The sequence below is a fragment of a genome, unplaced genomic scaffold (assembly GCF_019419815.1).
Source record: "Pyrus x bretschneideri cultivar Hongxiangsu unplaced genomic scaffold, Pyrus_bretschneideri_v1 Contig4, whole genome shotgun sequence".
Classification (NCBI taxonomy): Eukaryota; Viridiplantae; Streptophyta; class Magnoliopsida; order Rosales; family Rosaceae; genus Pyrus; species Pyrus x bretschneideri.
This window is the reverse complement of record NW_025999723.1, coordinates 5,023,008-5,043,252: the sequence shown is the minus strand read 5'-3', so window position 1 is coordinate 5,043,252 and position 20,245 is coordinate 5,023,008. Positions and strand designations below refer to the sequence as shown.

Genomic DNA, 20,245 nt, shown 5'->3' with positions numbered 1-20,245 from the left:
TAAAATCTAACATACAAGTAAAGATGAATAATACTATACCGTAGTATTAAGTGGCAAGTTGAGTTAGATTGGATTTCTTGTTGAACAAGTGATAATAGTGGTGGATAGCATCTTACAGCACATTCCACTGCGTCGAGGGTTCAAACTCTCTCTCCCTCTTTTTATATCTTAGCATAGATAATAATTGGATTATCGTTTGTAATAGAAAAAAAAAAAAAAAAAGAAAGAGTTTAATCTACAACATTGGAAGATGCAAAATCTAACCAAAACTTGTTAGGGTAGTGCTATTCACATGCTTATTTTTAATTTTTATACACTCCTCTCAATTTTTGACCGTCGGATCGATAAATTGAAGAAGATCAATGAAAAAAAAATTTAATAAGGGTGTGTTGGAGTTAAAAATTAGTGTGAATTGCAGCACTTTCCAAATTGTTATTCTATCAATAAACGACATGCCGTTCGGGCTAGGATATTTTGTGGTGGCATCAAATTCTCATCTCCTTGGATTACAGACCATCCGGTTATCCACACCATTTGCTCGCACCACGACGCAGACAGTAGACAGTAAACTACTAGCTCTCTTTCGCTCTCCAAATGGTTGGGCCGTAGACGACCGTAAAAATGGCTGTTTCATTCCACTCGGTGCCGGGCTTCAATTCCACGGTAACTTCCATGTTCCCTCACCTGCACCATCATATCTTCAACAACAGTTTCTACTTTTTCTTGATTTTTATATTTTTCCTTTTCGAAGTTTTTGTTGTTCTTCTTGTGTTGAAATATATTCAACTGGATATGCACTTTAACAGCAAAGTTTGGAGCAATCATTTCCTGGGTTGCTTGCTTATTGTATGATAAATTAGATAGGGTGATGTTATCCGCACATTCTTTTTTATCTCTCACGCTGTCTTTTAATTTTTATCATTTGATATTCTTTGATAAATTCGATTCGACCGTTGAAAATTGAGAAGAGTGTGTAAAAGGTAAAATGAGGTGTGTGGACAACACCGCTCAATTAGATATTAGATGGTGTTAGGGGAAGAATCTTGGTTCAAGGAGTGAAAAAGCTACATGAGCAGAGAGAAATTTACCTACACTAGGATGGCACCGTCACGGTATTCAAAGCCAATTACGCACCGTGAGATGGGTAAGTTCGAGGCAGTGCGTGATTGACTTGGTATACTGATGAGAAATTAGATGGTCAGGATAAGGCTTTCTTGGATTGGTTTAAGGTTTTAGCTGTGAAGATTGAAGAGCTCCTGATGAAAGAGATGATTGTTACAGTCCATCGTGCCTTTGAATTAGACATTGTTGCTTTACAAACTATGTTGTATGTAGTGGAATAGTTTCATGCTTTCGTTGCTCGTAAACTGGTTCAAGGGAACTGTTTCTAGCCATGAAGGAGATGATTGTTCAACAAAATATCTGCGCTTTTGTTATCTGTGACGAAAGACGAAAACATCTCAGCTTACAGTTTTATGTTTTGTTGTGATCCATTCCAAATATCTTGGAAAGTGGATGCTTCCCTCGTTAATTTTTTGTTCTTCTCCGTTACAAGTTACAGGCCAAGTACCAGAATGTGTCAAAAGGTTCTGTTGGAGCTTCTATACCAGCGGCCACCACCCAATTCACATCCTTCTTTGGAGCATTTGGACAAAGGAGGAATGTAAGCGAAAAACGATGGGGTTTATGTCTCTCAGTTGCTGATAGCAATCAGCTCACCACAGACACTGGTGACAAGGCTTCTGAAACTACTGCAAGTTCTCCTGATGACCGATTACCACCTGTTGATTCAACATCTTCGCCTCGGTTCCAAACTAGCGTCCTTGATAAGTCCGGATCTCAAACTTCTGACGTTCAACCCAAGTCAAAAAGATCGCCGCTAACAGCAAGGGAGAGATTGAGGGCGGCAAAGGTTCTTAGTCGTTACACAGACTCAAAGCCGTTTAAAAAATCAGCTAGGGGCAAGAATGTATTAGATGCTCTTAGAGACAGCGAGCGTGGGAAGAAAAGGTCCGGACTTCCAGAGGCCCCTACAAACATTTTTGACGACAGTAAGCGAGGAATGCCAAAGCAGGGCCTAACTTGGGATTTTCCGGGGGGCAATGATCTGTTTCTAATTCTCTTTTCATTTGTATTTATCAGCACGGTGATGTTCGCTACAACGTACGTGGTTTGGAAACTTGGTGCCATCCATTTCAATGAAAATTGAGATGCACTGCGGTTGGCATCCCGGGGTTTTGCACCAGCCACCTTGATGCTTCTGTGTACTCAAGTTCTCATCTTGCACAGGACTAGGGTTTGAAACCATTGTAGGCAAGATGTACAGTACAAAGATTTGCAGGGTCAATATTTGTATCATCAGTATTCAACATTTACTGCAAGTATACTTTTGTAGCTTCATTGGAGAGAAACATATGGTAAAAGCTATTCAGTTCCTTTGAACTTCTTCCCTTGTTTTTCACTTCAACTACTTCAAAATTAACAAGAAAGTATTTCACTTTGTATTTTTGTTAAGATTAACATTGACCTTAGGGCTCATTTTATTTTATTTGTGTGCTAGGTTTGTTTTGTTGACACACTCAACTCATGAGAGAATGTGCCCTTAACAGATTATATATCTTCTTGCGTTTATCTCTCTACATCACGTGACTGCTTATATGCTCAAAAAAATAGAAATAAGGAAAGATACAACTGAGGATAGCTAAACTTACCTCCCACTTCAAGAGATATAACCTATAACTACAGATCTTGTCTTGCTATGCACCTAAACATAAACTTTTTAAGGTTGATCAGATGAGAGAGAGTTACCTACACTAGGTACGTTAGTAGATTTCAAACTAAAAATCTAATGTTATGTGTGTAAATTTTTTCACAAATCAATATATTATTAGTTTGAGATACTGCAGTAGTGGTGGTTCTAAGTAAGTTGTTCTCCCATCAAACACCCATGACCATGAGTTCATCTATGACCAGAGCCAAAACCAAAGTGGCCCAACCCGCTGGAGCCATCTCATACTCAGATTCCGTAGACTACGCACCTTTATCTCGTGGATCCTGCCGACGATACATTATTTAGGAAAAACGATGAACCAAACAAATGGGGACCCAAAAGACATGCATTCGTGATATCAGTACAATAACAAAGAAAAAAAAATGAGGGAAATAGAGACGATAGGGAGCCAGTAGGTTGATCAGATGTTGTATCAATCTTTAAAGACCCTTTCTATTTTTTACAATTGATAACGTTAGTGAGTTAAATTATTAATTTAAATAAAAAAAAATTAATAATATCAAACTCGCATCATAATACGTAAATATTATTATATTTTACCACTACAATAAAATATCATCCGCCATTTCCGCTCTTTTATGGCGAGTTACAATGTTTGAGTGTAAAATCAAGGGCCCTATTTATATGCACATATCCTGCCATTGTTCATTGCTATTTCAAGCTCTTTTGTCTGCTTGTGTAGTACCAACAAACCCATGAGAGAAGAAGACAAACAAAGTCACTAAAAATGTGGGTATACATGGAGATCTCACATACCCCTAAAATGATCTTGTCTGACGGTACATGAGTAATGTTGTGTTGAAAAATCGTCAATGGAGAATTCCGAGACCATACCATGTATGGTTAGAAGCTTTTATCAACGGATTGAAAACGTAACATGATAGAGCGTTGTTAAAATTGAAAACTATTCAACTCGATAATACTTAACAGTTGTAATTTACTGTTAGAAAATAGAAGATGTACGTTGGTTGTGTTGGGAGAAAACTATTCAATTTAAATAATACTAAACAGGGGATACTTTGGATGCGGTCTCTAATACTTAACATTCTTTAATTAAAACCTTAATAGTATTCAAAGTTTGATTAAGGTCCCTTGACTTTGTACACCTCATTATATTACTATTAATATTTATATTTTTATAGTTTTGACATTAATTGTTTGATATTTTATGACATTTATAATCCTTTAAATTTAAAATCCCTCATTATAATACTATTAGAAACGGTTACAATAAAAAAATTCAAACATTTTGATTGAATAAATGGATAAAAACTATGTAAAAATAAGAAATAATAAATGGCAAAAGAATGTATCCATAGTGTTAAAAAATTGGTACATTTCACATATAACAAAGTGGTACATTAATAAAGAAGAATGGGTACATTATAAATAAATTAGGGTACAAATAAAAGATTAAAAATTATGAGTACAAATGAATTTTTAAAAATATAGGCGCTAAAAGAAATTAATACATGGGTACAAAATAAAACTAAAAAGAAAATACTACAAATTAAAAAAAATTGTTGCAAATTAAAAGTGGGTACAAACTAAAAATATAAATATATGATACAAAGTTTAGGCATAAAACATAAATATATCATATGTAATTTTTCTATCATTGATTAAATATACAATGTCATGTGACGGTATACATATGGGTACAAACACAAATAAAATTTTAAAAAGTATGGGCACAAAAAGAAACTAATATATGGGTACAAATTAAAAATGAAAAGAAAATAGGTACAAATTAAAAAATATTTGCAAATTAAAAATAGGTACAAACTAAAAATAAAAATATATGATAAAAAATTTAGCCATAAATATAAATATACTAATTGTAACATTTTTAACACTAAAAGAATATATTTAAAAATAAAAAAAATTTATTATTCAAATAATTAATGATGTTATTAATACCCAAGGATCTTGATCAAAAATTCAAAATGCATAAGATTTTAATCAATGGAGTAACAAAAAGAAGGATGTGAAGCTAATTTTCCCTACATTTTCTATGTCTGAGAGTGGAGTGCGAAAATTGTCATGTTCTAGTTGTAGTGGGGATAAAAAAGCACCATTGGAGTCTGGAGAGGTTTCGATAGTTGTTGCTGAAAGCAACCAAGTCAGTAGACTCAGTACCCAGCAGCTGTATGTCACTTGGAATTGAGTGGTGGGCAGTGTGCTTTGTGGTCTAGCTAAAGGTGTTTTAGAGTAAGTTAAAACAGCCTAACAGTGCTTATACAGGGACTTAAATATACGAGCTTTGTATATCTAAAGGCTGAAAAGCATTGTGTTAATACTTGTTTTGGGTTTGGATAAGGATCAAGTTACAAGGCACAGATTAAGACCATGTTAGTATTTTATACCCCTAGAGTTGACGATCCTTCCAACCCGACTATTTAGAAGTTGTTTAGTGCAACTGTTGTATATATGTAGCAGCATATTCACAATTGGTGAAATTGGGTTAGACCAACATGTTATAAGTAGTCCAAGACTTCCCAAGACTTCTCGTACAATTTTGTTCTTTCTTTTCTTTTCTCGTTCTAGTGCCATTTATTTCAACTCGAGTTTTTTATTCCTCAAACCCTAGTAATGGTGGAAAAGGTAACAATAGCCTCTCCTTTTTTTTTTCCTTCTTCTGTTTCATGATAGCCTAGTTGGAAATAACCATCTTAAGGTGTGGAGGTGAGAGGGGACACAAAAATAAAAGAAACATCAAAGATGATGCCTACATCCCATTTGAGTATTGTGAAAATTTTATAATGACAAGGACGAAAGACCTAATTTAGTATTTGCCCTAGGGCCCCAAAATAGCCAAGGCCGGCCCGGTCGACAACTGCACTTAAGAATTTCTCCTACTACTGTTATCAAGTCAATCCATCTATGCCATTGTCGGTACTGTTTTACTTAGTTGGATGTACAGTTGAGCTACTGCCAAATGCGTATTATTATCCGATTCACCAATTACCACGGAACCCTAAAGAGAAAGAGAGAAGAAAGAAATTGTACTGAAGACTTGAGGTGACAGCCGGATACATCCAAAAGCAATTTTCATTTGACCAAGTGTAAGGGCTCTGTGGAAAAATACCAATCACACATTATGAATAGTAGATCTCAGAATATGTGAGATTAAAATCAAAGAGGGATTGGAGGACTGAGGTTTTTAGAATACGGTTTACTAGTGTGTTTTCTGGCCATGGATCACAACTGTTGTTATGCTGGGACTGGACGGGTAAGCTGGCCACAGCAGTACAAATCTGGTGCAGTTCCAGCTGCTGCTGCAGTAAGCTATGAATCTTCTTCCAGCTTTCTGGTTCCATGGCCTCCTCCTCCTCCTCATGTGTCGAGCACTAATCAATTCCAGTTTTGTGGGTTGCCGCCTAACTCGTGGTCTTTGACGGCAGCTGACGGTTTTGAAGACGATAGAGATGCATCTGCTTCGAAGAGCCACAGGCAGGCTGAGAAAAGGCGCAGAGATAGAATCAGTGCACAGCTTGCTACTCTTAGGAAACTCGTTCCCAAGTCAGACAAGGTATATATAATGCCACTTTCTCTTCTGTTTGTGGAAATTATAATTAACAGTCTAACAACATAATATAGAATATCTCGCGCGCGCGCACGACAATAACACTTGGCCTAGTTCATTTCTCCCTCTTTCTCGACATTCTGCCTCCTTGATGATTCAGTCTAATAACGTAGCATAATATATCTCGTGTACGGAATCAGAAATTTCTTCTAGTGTAGGCAATCAATTGGTATGGTTATACACAATATGATATTAAGAATGATTTTAAATGATGATGTATCACAATTTTAATGTTATAAAAATTTTAATATAGTAGTGGAAAGTGGTAAAGTGATGAGAAAAATATAACCACATGATAGGTGGGAGAGGATTTTTTCGATTTGAATGACAGAACAAGAGCACTATTGCTTGAGTATAAGTAGAATGAATGTACGTTGGATATTAGATACATATATTTTCTTCAAAGATAACCCATGTATAATATATAATTGTAGTCTGCAACTAAACAAACAAATGAATTACTTGAATGGAGGCATCTGCCCCAGTGAGACTTCATTGGCTCCGTCCATGCGTGTACACATATAACACTTTGGCTAGTTCATCTCTTCCTCCTTCTCGACATCTGCCTCATTGATGATTCAATCTAACAACATAACAGAATATGCTCTTTCTTTTTCTTGGTAGTCTCTAGCTGATTCAGAATCTAACAATATAAACATAACATGCCTCATTGTGTTGAGATAAAAGTTTGGCTCATTCATGATTGACAGTTTCCGACAACATAACATCTCTTCTGCATGCATACATGACTTGACAGTCTCAACTAATTCATGATTAACAGTTTGACAACATAATAGCATGTCTCGCAACATGAAAACTTTCCTCATACAAGTTGATCTTTGTTTGTGTAGATGGACAAAGCGGCTCTATTAGGAAGCGTGATCGATCATGTGAAGGAACTAAAGCGAAAAGCGGTGGAAGTGAGCGAAGCCTTCATAGTTCCAACCGAAGTTGATGAAGTAACCATCGACTGTGATCCTGCTCATGGTGTAACCTCCACCACTACAAGTAACACTAACATAAACAGGGGCAATTTTCTCATAACGGCATCCGTTTGCTGCGACGACCGGCCGGAACTCTTCTCGGAGCTCATTCAAATCCTCAAAGGCCTAAATCTCACGGCGCTAAGAGCCGAAATGGCAAGCGTCGGAGGCAGAATCAAAAGCGTTTTGGTGCTTTGTTCTAAGGATGGTGAAGAAGCAGTTTGCTTAAGCACTCTCAAGCAGTCCCTCAAGTTGGTTTTGAGTAAACTTGCCGCGTCGCCAGTGGCGCCAAACTTTCGAATTCGAAGCAAAAGGCAGAGGTTTTTCTTTCCATTCCATGACCCAAACTAATTAAGAAGATTTTGGAGTTCTATGTGAATCAAGTGCTTTCAGTACTTAAGTCTTTTTTTTTTTTTTTTTTTTTCTTAAATGAAAATGATTTACATGGCACAGATACATTGTCACATGCACTGTGATATCCTTGCTAATAATATAATGATGTGTCATTTTTCTTTATGTAGTATTGTATTATTGACACAGAATATCACAGTTCACACGTATAAATTGCTTTCCTTTGGCAATAAGGCAGAAGGATGTGGCTTCGTACTACAAGACGTGGAGTTCATTGACAGATACCATACAGCATACACTTCCTCAACTGATCATAAATAATTATTCGACTGCACAATGAATGATGTTTTGCGTACTTCTGTTCAGTCTCATGTGTTTGGTGGCTATCAGGCATCTTGTCATTGTAATTAGTAAGGAATTTGATGGCAATTAATTGTATTATTAGTATCTAATAAACTCTGTGGTATATGATAATCCCAATTTCTAGATTGAGGAGGGCTATTGTTCTAAGAATATGCTATCCACACATCTCATTTTACTTCTCATACACCTCTTGATAATTTATGTCCGTTGATCTTCTTAATTCATCCGATCCAACGATTGAAAATTAAAAAAATATATAAGAAGTAAAATAGGATGTGTGGATATCACCCCCAGTTATATTTCACCTGGTGTCAAAGCTCAGTAATTATAATCTGGTTATGAAATGCTACAGTTTTAGCAACAAGTTGGGGTCATTGACTCATTGGCCCATTAACTTGGACTTTCGTGACTTTTAGTGCTTGTCAAAGGGTTTGCTATTGACAAGGCTGTGATGGGAAATCCAACTAATATTTTCACAAATGGCAAGAGAAGTTTGAACGTAGAATTTTTATGTTTAGAGGAGAAAAATCATCAGATTAAGTGTTAGTCAAACATCAGTAAGTCCATCTTGTGCATGTCAAAGAGAAAAGTGAGTACCTGCACCAATTTAAAACTAAATTCAATCTAATTTAATCGATGCTATTATTAGTAGATAATTTGAACTTGTGACATTTTCAACGTTGAAAAAAAAAATACTACTAAATCAAATTAATACAACCAGTTGAATCGTGCATATCCCTTATTATGAACTGAAGCTTTTGTTGATTGAATCTAAATTACAATCACGAATTGAAAACACAAATTAAACTTAGGAATCTTAGATTCTCAAACATCAGACTTGAATATAATCCTCAAAAATCAAATATACAAATCAAAACAATTTACATCGATAACCTCCATTTTTGCTAATATGTGCACCTAGTTAAGTTGGAAAATTTTCAAATCGAGGCCTTTTTAGGAGGTCCCGATGGAGTCCCAAGCAAATTCCGACCCTTTCATTTTGGTGAAATTGGGTAATCAACAAGTGATATTGCCAAACTGTATCATATCAGCATTTGAGGTTTAAATAAAAGATTATATGACTAATTATATTTAGCTACTCCACTTTCTTGAGGTTTAAACAAACTTTGAACTCTGAGGCTATACAGTGTAGTAGTTGAATGTGATTATGTCATGTCTAAGTGTTAGAAAATAGAATTAATTTGCTCACCAACTTCTCCATTGCAACTCCACAAAACTACTGTAGAAAATAGTTGCCTTGCAGTTTGTGCTTCCGTTCGTTCCACTAAGAAACGGATAGTTGTTACACCTTACAAGAGTTGTTGTATGAGTACATTCTTTAGCGACCAATAAAATGATCGGAAGATAATTCGCATAAATAAGCACAACCAGTAAACTCCTAACAGCTACCATCAGCACCTTCGTATGAACATAAGAACCTCCGGACTTGCTAAAGCTTTTTATGGGAGAAGGAAGATGTACGAACACGTAGGTGTATTTTATAGGGATAACTAGTTGCATGTATAGCCCTTAGTAATACAGTTTAGTGATATTTATTTTTACTTGTAAATCAAATGTCTTAGATTTGATTATTACCAAATGCGAAGTTGAATTACATTATTATGGCAATCCATTATAAGGCTTAACTCACTCTCCCACTTCCGTAGTGTAGATATTATCGTTTGTTAAAAAAAAAAGAACAACAAAACAACTCATTGTAAAACTTAACTCACTCTCCCACCTCTTTAGCGTATAGACTATCGTTTGTTATTAAAAAAAAGAAAAAAAACAACACAAAACAAAACTAGTTTCATGTATGCAATCACGATAAATGACATGAACGCCTTTGACGGACATGGATCCTCTCCGGATCCATGTTCCTAATCATAGGGATCTACCAATCCGGACCATTGAAATTTGATCCAGAGTAATGTTATTCATACCATGTTTTTGTACCATATTTTCATACCACCTTACATCATTTGAATTAATTTGATTTTTAAATTTGGTTCATTATTTAATAAACTAATAATTAAGAAAAACTAGTTAATTAAATAATGATTGTAGTATATGAGGAGTCTTTCTCTTTCCTTTCCTTGGGTTTTGCAAATTTTTCAAATCATGTGGTTGTCCACATCAGATGCCACCTAAAAGCAACTCCAGCGTTGCAAGGGCCCCCTAGAGCAACTCATTATTGAATCCCCCCACTGAACAGTAACTGCTTTTGCATCTCCACTCCTCAACTGAATAGCTATGGCAATAGGCAATAAAATATTAGTATTTTTTATTTTATAAAATAATAAAAAATAATTTTATTTTAAATTTTGGATATGATTTTTAATCGGTCTTGTTGTACCACATTTCATTATATAAGAAATTACAGGTCACAGTATTTGAGAAAATATAAAATTGTGGTGTAAGATCGAAGATAATGATAAGATATTTATAGAAAAATTAAATCTTTTTTTTTAATTTTTAATTTTCTTTCGGATTTTTTAAAAAAATTTTACATTTTTTTTTATTAATTTTATAATGTGATTAATGTCATCCTGACGTCAGCCTTGCATCATGTAGCCTCAGGCTCTCAGGCCACCAATTCGAGCCGGATCTCTCACTTGGGCCTCCCTCAAGCCCCATTGCCCGCATGGGCTAGAGCAAATTGCTGGGGCTATTGGGTCATGTCTGTCGCCGGTCCATTGGGCTCTAGCTTTAGTCTTTGATCCAATGATTAAAGTTATTATAACTTTAAAGTTGATCCCTGTTTGTAAATGTTGGATCAAATTTCAATGATTCGGATTAATAGATCCCTAAAATTAGGATATATGGATCCCAGAGGATCATGTCGGCCTTTATCAAATGACCTCCTCAAGTTTGAGTTCCAAATTACAATACAACCTGAAGTTTGGCCGATAAATTGAAACTAAAAATTGATTCACGTGGTATTGGTAATTGCATAAAACTAAAACGCATGTGCCATTTGTGCAATTTTACCATCTTTCTTTTGATTAGGGTGCTAATCATTAATCGCCCAAATATTTGGAAGCGTAAAGAATGAAGGGGGGAAGTCGCAACTTCCTACTAAAAGCACAACAAAAACCCACTTCTTCTTAAACCCCTCCCTCTCTAATCTAATCTCATCTCTAATTTCAAGAGAAGTTTCCAAAACAAAAACAAAATTCAAATTTAAAAAAAAAAAAAAAAACTAATAAAAAAAACTTGAAAACTTTGAGTCTTAATGATAAGAGTAAAATAAATGGTACCAGGATTGACTTTCTAGTATAAAAATATGATTTTTCGTTAAGATAAACAATACCAAGAATTTTTCGTTAAAATTCTCATTAAAAAATGAACACAAAAAACAGAAAGAAAGAAACGCGTTTGGAGTTAATTTTCATTATGTGAAATCCGAGCGGTTTTACAGTTCATGCATGTCACCGCCGACCCCCCTCCCTCTCTTCCACCGAACGGTTAAAACCCACTCATCAAATCAAAACTCCCCTCTCTCTCCCATTCGAATCCAGATTTCCAATCTCTCTCTCTCTCTTCTTATGATCGCATGACGATGATGGGAGCGATGAGCGGTGAGGATCGCGTGACGGGGTCGTGGAACACGCAGGAGGACGCCACCCTGATCAAATTGGTGGCTCAGCACGGCCCCAGCAACTGGTCCCTCATCAGCACCGGCATTCCCGGCCGCTCCGGCGTGCAACCAGCTCTGCCCCACCGTCCAGCACAAGCCCTTTTCGCCTCAGGAGGACTCCATTATAATCCAGGCCCACGCCCTCCACGGAAACAAGTGGGCCACGATCGCCCGCCTCCTTCCCGGCCGCACCGACAACGCCATCAAGAACCACTGGAACTCCGCTCTGCGGCGGCGGCGGCGCCAACTCGCCGAGTTGTCTTCCTCGTCGTCCGGTTCCGACGCGGCCGCCGCGCTCGGGGAAGAGCCGGACTTGAAGAGACAGTGCCTGCGCGCGTCGCCTGAGCATGAGAGTTTGAAAGCGGGCGCAGGAGGGGAGGGAGTGATAGTCGAGACGTCGCTGACGCTGTCGCCGCCTGGTGAGAAGGCGGAGAAAGATGTCGCTGTGAAAAGTGAGGAGGAAGAACACGATCACGAAGCGGTGGACAATGACGATGATGTGGAGAAATGTGCGGTGGAGATGGAGGAGACGTGTTTGCTGACGATCATGCAGCGGATCATAGCGCAGGAAGTCAGGAATTACATCGACAGCTTACGGGGCGATGGTGGGCCTACATTTGGACCGCAGTCTGAAGCACATCAAAACGATGCGTAACGTCGATTACGTGAAGCTTCTTTCATTTTTCAACGTTTTTCCTTTTGGTTTCTTCGGTTGGGTTGTGAAATTTCAGTTTCAAAAGCTTGGTGAACCTGGAAACCTCTCGTATGCAGCAGACGTTGATCATGAGTTCACGCTTCAACTTTAGTTTTAAATGTAATGCTTTTACTTGCGGGCACTAGAAATACAAGAGATTAATACGCGATTGAGGCGTAACCACATTGAATAGAACGCATGTGATGCACCAAGCTCTAATCCCACAGAGGAAACCTAGGCCATCTCCGACCAATCCGACTCGAGAGTGAGAAGGTTGAAAATAATTCCAAATAACACGAAAATCATCTTCAACTGTGAATCAGGCCAAAAAACTTGTAGACCCCACCAGATCAAAAAAGAAGAATCACGCCAGCCGGCTGGCCCAAAGGACCATACGCAGAATGGTTTGCAAGCGGAAGGCGAAGGCCGGAACCTCTTCGGGTTCTCTCAGCCTACCACCCACCGAACCGGACCAACCCAGAGAGAGACCCAAACGTAATTGCAATTTTGCACCCATTTTTAATTTCAATTAATTCACAGCTTAACACAAGCATCCATGGATTCCCTCTCATCGGTAAAAGTGTCGCCCTCCGTAGTCACCAACCCTCTCTCTCCACGGCGCCGCCGGATGCCTCTCTCTTCTTCTTCGCTCGGCAGCTTACACAATCGAAGTCTCTGCCGATTGTTCTCCTCCTCCTCCTCTGTATTCGGTGTACCGTGCTCCCCCTATTCTAGAAGGAGGCTAGTGTGCCGGCCCGCGGTGGCGGTGGAGCTGCGCAGGAGAAGGACGACGACGGCGATGACGACGGAAGTGAGCAGGTGGAGAAAGCGCTTCACCTCGATGGTAATATCCCCTCCTCCTCCGACTAGTTCGTGAAACGCGTTTCGTCTCATGCTTACGACATGCGCCGCCACCTCCAGCAGTCCTTCGATTCCAGCAGCTACGATGGTACGAATTCAGTTCAAAGCTGCTCCTGCTTTTATTTACTCGTTGGAGAATTGAGATTTTTGTGAGTATCTGTTCTTTTTGGACCCGGTTTCTCTGCCATTCCATTTTCCATACACTTCTATTCTCTCATATTTTCTACGGTTAAGCTACGTTTATATTTTATATTAATTTTTTATAAAGATAATAAGATAAAAAGTAATAGTAATATAAAATATTGATGTAACTTAATCGTAACCGCATAAATAAAAGTGACTATAAATAGGAGGGAATGAGATTGTATGGAAAATGGAAGGAGAGAGAAGTCAAGTCCGTTCTTTTCACGAGTGATTAATAAATTAATGGCAATTTATTTTGTTTTTGTCATTTCCTTTGACACGAGCTATACTTTCTTATTTCCAAATGCATTCACATGTGCACATGCCCTCGTGGTCTTGTGTGCAATTCCCCTCCTCTTTGTGGTTTAGTATAGATTATCCTATCATTTGAAAGAGTTGCAAAAACTCACGTGCATGGTTGGCTTTGGGATAGATTTAAATCGTAATTTTTAAATTTAAATTATTGTAGTTTGTAAATTAACATAATAAATAATAAATTATGTTTGGCCTATAATCCTTTGACCCTATTGGTTGGAGATGGTGGTTTTTTATCACAGGACTATGTTTGATCTATGATCCTCTGGTCTCTGAGTTGAAGATGGTAAAAAACCCTATGACCCTCCTTCGGTCGGAGAAGGCCTAATAATCCCTCTATTTAGCTAGTGCAGTGTACTCCCTTTCCCGAGTACCAACCCACATCTGAGAAATGTGGATTTAGATGGGACATAAACCAAAACTTACGAGAACAAGCATCTGCATCGATGCATAGAAACAGAACAGACTAAATGCAGTATACATCGGTTCCAAAATGTTTTGATATACATATAGGAGACTTCTGTCGAGAACAATCAACCCATCAGAAACGCTAAAACAAGAACGTTCCAAACCTACGTTTAGTTAACCACATTTCCTGCACAAAACTACACCTGGTTGCAAAGATTCCAACTTAACAGCAACATTGAAATCAATCAACCTATCCAAAATTTAAAACCCTACACAAAATGAACATCCAATGCGAAGCACACATGTTCATCGACAATGGGGATTCCAAATTTTCGCCATCAGGCGTGCCTAAACCACAATACTGACCAAATTAAGATAGAGCATTAACCCGAACAATGGTGTGCCAACCAGTCAATCAAAAGGCTCTCGGCTCCTAAACCCGACACTGAACCCTAAACAGATAATTTCCCGTAACATACTGCTTATGGATATGCTTTTAAAATGACTGAAAACGCTTTTTAGTGAAAATGTTTTTGATACCAATCCTTAGTAAAAATCTAAGTGGATCCTGAAATAGCATTTAAGTGCTTCCTTCAAGAACACATATCTGGTGCTTCTTCAAAAAAGCACTTACACTGCTTTTGGAACTCAAAATCAATTTAAATAAAAGCGCTTTCAGACATTTTAAAAACACATCCAAACGAATCCTATGTCAAACTCATAAAACACAAATGACACATTGCATAGCGAAAGATAAACAGATTAACCTCACAATATTCAAAATCGCCAACGATACTATAGGATATTAAAAGATTCGTAATAAGGTAAATGATCTGACTGAATTGATTAAAGCAAAACTTGTTCCAAACGATAGCACAAAGAGTACAAAACAATTACAAGCTGACTAATGGGTACTGATTACTTGATTAGAAAACAAAACATGGAGACGGAGGCGAATCGACGTCGATTGATGATCGGTGACAGCGAACGAGCAAACTACTTGGATCTCTGTCTCATCTTCCGGCGCTTCCTCTTCAACCTCCTCATGCGCTTCTTCTTCCACTGCAATCACCGCCGTAAAAAAAAAACAGAAAACGAATCAATCAACGGACACAAAGCGAGGACGAACAGAAAGCGTAGGTGATCGGGAGAGATTGAGAAATTACCTTGGCCCTCATGGTGGCGGTAAAACGACGTTCGCTCCCAAACCCTAGTCTTGAAAGCTGCGGAGGACGGAAGGGGACACAGTGGCGTGAGAAGGTTTGGAGTTTAGAGCTTTGCGAGCATTTATAGTGGACGGAGAAAACCCTAGTGTGTTGTCGGCTTTCATATTCGGCTTGGGCCGATTGGTGCAAAATATTTTAAAAATCAAGAGGCCCATTATGTATATTTGGGGGAATGAGCAAGATTAGTTGGGCTCACAGAAGGAATATGGAATGAGGTATCAGATTTGGGAGGGGCTCCAAACTTTAACTCATTGTTGTCTCTCTCTCCCTTCTCCCTCGTGTCTTTGACCTCCACGATTATGTGAGAATCTGAAGGTAAAATAGTGTCATGTCCATGAAAATAGAAACCTTATTAAGGTTTATAAGAGGTTGAACTACCTCTACATTGCTACTTAGTTTATGGTAAAATTTCAACTTTCTTTATGTTATCAAAACAAACTAGCCCACATGTTAAGCTCAAAGGCTACACGTGCTCACGTCACTTAATTAGTGTTGTTCACATGGTTTTTGGCTATTTGACTATGTTTGTTTTTTTGCACTCAATCGTCACAACTTTGACGGAAAAAATTGAGGAGTTGAGGAGGCGGCTGGCAGATTTGGACGCCATTACATTATATCCCATGCCACAACCACCAGAATAGACTTGTATTAGATTCTATTATTGTACTTTGCTTCAATGTACACTTTTAATAATATATATATATAGAGTAATCTGGTCATTATTATAATATGTAGTATTAAATCAATTAAAAGAAAAAAACTAAATCCATATAATTTAATTAATAAAAAAAAAATCTTGCTCATTACACAAACAATTATATTAAATTAAGAAATATAAAAACCCAAAAAATTAGAAAACCTTGCGCAAACAATTAATATAACTAAATTAAAATAAAAAATATTTAAAATAAAAAAAAATCGAAAAACCTTGCTTGACGATTTATTTCATCGTGCAAAAATAAAGAAATTAAATTAAATTAAAAAATAAAAAACTTTGACAAAATCATATTTGGCACGACAAACCTGATTTCTTGTAGTAGTGTCTCGAAATATCATTATAAAGTAAATCATCAGCACTTCACTTTGGTGATCATGATAGAAAGTAAACAATATAATTAATTGTTAGACGAGCAATATGATGATGAGGGGATAATGCATGGAAAAAAAATGTGTTACCTGAAAGCATATTTGCATTGGACCCTTTTAGATTTTGTAAATCAAAACTCGCAAATTTGTAGTATTAATTATGTTTTCATACTATATAATTATAGCTACAAGATCAAAGTAATACATATCGATTAAGGACTATTTAAAATTGTATTCAAGTTTTTTCAGAGATAAATGTACTTTTCGAACAGCAAATCCGTAGGAGCCTTGTTAAAAAGATATACAGATTTAAAGTTAGTGGCTGGGATCTATTGAAGGTAGAACCGATTAATTTAGCCATCCAGATAACGAAGGCCAGCTTAATACTTGTGTTTTTGAGATGATCGACTGTCACAGTTCTCAAACTTTCCTTCATTAAACCTATATATCTCTTATCTTCTGGAGCTGCCATCGATTATGAATGAGCTTAAGTTTACCAGATGTCCAACAAATAAGTTCCAACATAAAATCTTACACACAAGTTCTTAATATTTACATGTCATATATACCATGCATATAAATTAATTAGAGTATAGAATAGTACGCAAAACCTGCATATCGATTGTATGTGATGTGTCTTGAGTATTTATCAATTATGAAACAGAGCTACTAATTCTCCTTTTGGTATTGCCCCAAAGGAGGAAGATTACAGTTGGATAGCCCAGATTTATTTAGGGGATCACCAGCCAAAAGCCCTATTAGAGGAGAAGGATTTTCATGACATGAATTTACTGTCACGTGGTGTTTCATACCAATTATATAAGGACATATGTTAACAATTTTTCACATATCCTTGTGTTTTTAGAACTGGACGCCACAATAACGGTGAACCTTCTCCTACCATAGAGACCACAGAGACCAGACACAAGAGAGGTGATTACAGACAGAAGATAATTACTACAGAAGACCTTACCAAGGACAATAATATTAATTCCTCGCTGCTCCCCTTGCTCCAACATGTTGAGCAGTAGGAAAATTTCAACTTTCGGTAATGCATTTCCACATATAATAAATTACACAATGGACCAAACTTTCTGTTCAGATCAAGAAATATTCTAACTAATTATATATTTATTCGTAAGTGTATAGGAAGAAAATTCTAACTAATTGTATCCTTGTATTTCTCAGTTCAGGAAGAAAGAAACACGAAGAGAGATCAATCAAATTTCTTCTTTTATCCCAAAACTACATCCTAATGAATAAAATTCCCAATACTATAATGAGTTATAAAAATAAAAAATGAAGTCCTAATATTTGTGGAAACGTCCCATCCCAAAACTCCACAACGCTTTAAGATCTTTATGATAAACTGATGATGAATAAGGAACCTTACCTCAGATGGATCTTTCTGCAACATATTGTAAGACCACCATCATTAATCAAATTGACAACCCCTTGTGTTCATCAAGAGCTTCTATCGACTGATCATACACTAATGTGGTATGCTTCAATCCAACACTAAAATGCACTCTTTCCTCGTAATCAATCTTCGGGTATTTTTGGTTTCCAGAGTTGGATCTTGTAAACCAAAATATATTCTCCATGGAGACCAAAATTACTGTGAATTCTTGCATGCAAGCCTAGTATATAGACAAAGCTTGAATTTTACAAGGAATTGAATATATCTATATATATATATATCTCTCTGTCCCGTTATTCGAAAGAGAGTGACTCGAATATAGATTATGCTTGATCAATACCTCGAATTCTTGATCCTCACGAATCCAATCCCTTCAAATCCAAGAAGAAAGGATCGCCGTGGTCCCAAAGACTCGGAACGCACTCTTCCTCGCTTGTCAGTGGCCACATCGACGGCGAAATGGGCCCCACTCCCCCCATCGGAATGTCAGAACACCCCGGTGCAACCGCCATAGGCTCCGTAGACAACCCTGATCCCACAAGCGAATTCATGACATCGTCGTACGAACAACACTCCAGATTATTGTTATTCTGATGGTGTAGTTGTAGTTGGTATTGATCGTGACTAGGGTTTGGATATTGATTCGAGGTTGATGTGTCACAACCGCTGCCGTCAGATAACGAGATGGGGTACTGATGATGAAATTGTTGCACCACAACCTGCTGCTGTTGCTGTAGCTGTTGGTGCAATGGATTAATGTTGTTTTGAGAATGATGATCTTGATCTAACATATTATTATGATGAGGATGCTGATTCAAACGCACGGACGAAGTTGCACCACCACCGGCGACGGCGGCAGCAGCAGCAACGTTAGGATAGACTCCTAACCCTACGCCAACACCGTAAGGAACGAACCCCGAAGCCATGAGTGGGACCGGGTGAGAGGAGGAGGGGTAGGGCAGAGTAAGGCCGAAGCCGGAGGGGCGAGGGAGAAGGGGTCTTAGGGTTTGGGTGGAGGAGCTGGACGATGAGGAGGAAGAAGAGAAGCCGCCCATGGAGTTCTGGGACGAGGAACCGGAGGGCTGGAGGTTGAGCTGTGCCCTGGAACCGTAGAGGATGATGGCGGCCCGGTCGTAGGCGCCGGCAGCATCCTCGGCAGTGGCGAAGGTCCCCAGCCACTTGCGAGTGCGCTTACGCGGCTCGCGGATCTCAGCTACCCATTTGCCCCAGCTCCGCTGACGCACGCCGCGGTACCTGAACTTCTTGTTGTCGGGGCCTCCTTTGCCCTTGCACTTTCTGTTGCTGCTGTCCGTTGTTTCTGTTGTGGCGGTGGATGCGGTGGTCGAGTTGTCCTTGGTGGTTTTGTTGCTGTTTTCTTGGGGAAGGTGATGAGCTGGTGCTGCTTCAGCTGCCGAATCGCGGTCTTGGTCTTCTTCCATAGGGTGAGGTGGCGGCGAGCTTAATTTAAAGGTGGAAAACTCTGTGTGTGTAGGGGGGTGGGGGGTGGATGGCTAGAGCACTACACACCACCTGATTCAGTGTTCTCGATTTAGTCGAAAGAAGAGAGGTTTCTCTGATGTTGGGTCTGATTATTCAATGCCATTTTTAGTTAATGGTGGACTAGGGCGGTGGTCTCTCACTGTATTTATATTTTAGGGTTTTACTTTTCTGTTTTTTTTACATCGAGGAAGAGAGAGAGAGAGAGAGAGAGTGATTGCTGGGCAGTGAAGAAACAGACCAGGCGCAGTGCGCACATTGGTTTTGGAATTTGCAATCAATCAACAATTGCATTACTTACAACCTTAATAGAATGGTACATGATATTTATCATTTCATCATGTTCATATACCTTGGTTTTGAATGTTTTTGCTTTCCTTTTCTGAATAAAGTCTTCGTGACTGATGTAGTATTCTGCAAGTCTTACAATTAAGTGTAGATATCACAAACGTAATATACTTAAGCTCAAATTATTAGTCAAAAATATAATTAGGTTATTTTCGACATCTAAAAATTACAAAATATTTAAAAGTCAAACTTATTAATGATCAGTTTGTTTGTGCGGAGCATAGTCACTTCACTTGGTTTCATTCGGGTAAAAAAATCATGTTGGGTTTAAGCAAAGAAAAGTGTGTTTTAAGAACTAAAGTCATATTTTTAGTAATTACTGTTTCTTTCTTAGGTAATGTTAAAGAGATTATTTATTTAAATTATATGACGTGGTTGTTGATTAATGGATTATTACTTATGTGTTGATTTACAATATAGTCTAAAATTTTGAACTGCCTAGCATTATCCTTTTTTGTTTTTTGTTTGTTTTTTTTTTAACAAACGATATTAT

At 37.9% G+C, this 20,245-nt stretch overlaps 3 protein-coding genes, 1 long non-coding RNA gene and 1 pseudogene across 5 annotated transcripts; 3 read left to right on the top strand and 2 right to left on the bottom strand.

The window, feature by feature from the left end:
• Positions 1–504: 504 nt before the first annotated feature.
• LOC103958627 lies at positions 505–2,442 on the top strand. Of its 2 annotated transcripts, none has more exons than XM_048564950.1 (2): positions 505–663; positions 1,556–2,442. In XM_048564950.1, exons 1-2 carry the CDS (start codon positions 622–624, stop codon positions 2,207–2,209), a joined length of 696 nt encoding a protein of 231 aa, XP_048420907.1. In that variant the 5' UTR covers positions 505–621; the 3' UTR covers positions 2,210–2,442. The 2 variants fall into 2 exon arrangements, with proteins under 2 accessions (XP_048420907.1, XP_048420908.1); XM_048564951.1 differs by having other exon boundaries at positions 506–663; positions 1,562–2,442.
• Positions 2,443–5,853: 3,411 nt separating this feature from the next.
• LOC103958628 (transcription factor bHLH51) lies at positions 5,854–8,199 on the top strand. Its single transcript, XM_009370919.3, has 2 exons — positions 5,854–6,323; positions 7,229–8,199. Exons 1-2 carry the CDS (start codon positions 5,988–5,990, stop codon positions 7,709–7,711), a joined length of 819 nt encoding a protein of 272 aa, XP_009369194.2. The 5' UTR covers positions 5,854–5,987; the 3' UTR covers positions 7,712–8,199.
• Positions 8,200–10,976: 2,777 nt separating this feature from the next.
• LOC125468677 lies at positions 10,977–12,541 on the top strand (annotated as a pseudogene).
• Positions 12,542–14,995: 2,454 nt separating this feature from the next.
• On the bottom strand, positions 14,996–15,652 carry LOC103958629. The gene is made up of 2 exons (XR_668942.3): positions 15,342–15,652; positions 14,996–15,237 (listed from the first exon to the last, which is right to left on the bottom strand). It is a non-coding gene; the product is annotated as an uncharacterized LOC103958629 (long non-coding RNA).
• A 2,611-nt stretch (positions 15,653–18,263) lies between these two features.
• LOC103958689 (ethylene-responsive transcription factor ABI4-like) lies at positions 18,264–19,461 on the bottom strand. The gene has a single exon (XM_048565046.1). The coding sequence runs from the start codon at positions 19,344–19,346 to the stop codon at positions 18,264–18,266; it is 1,083 nt and encodes a 360-aa protein (XP_048421003.1). The 5' UTR covers positions 19,347–19,461.
• Between the last annotated feature and the right edge of the window lie 784 nt (positions 19,462–20,245).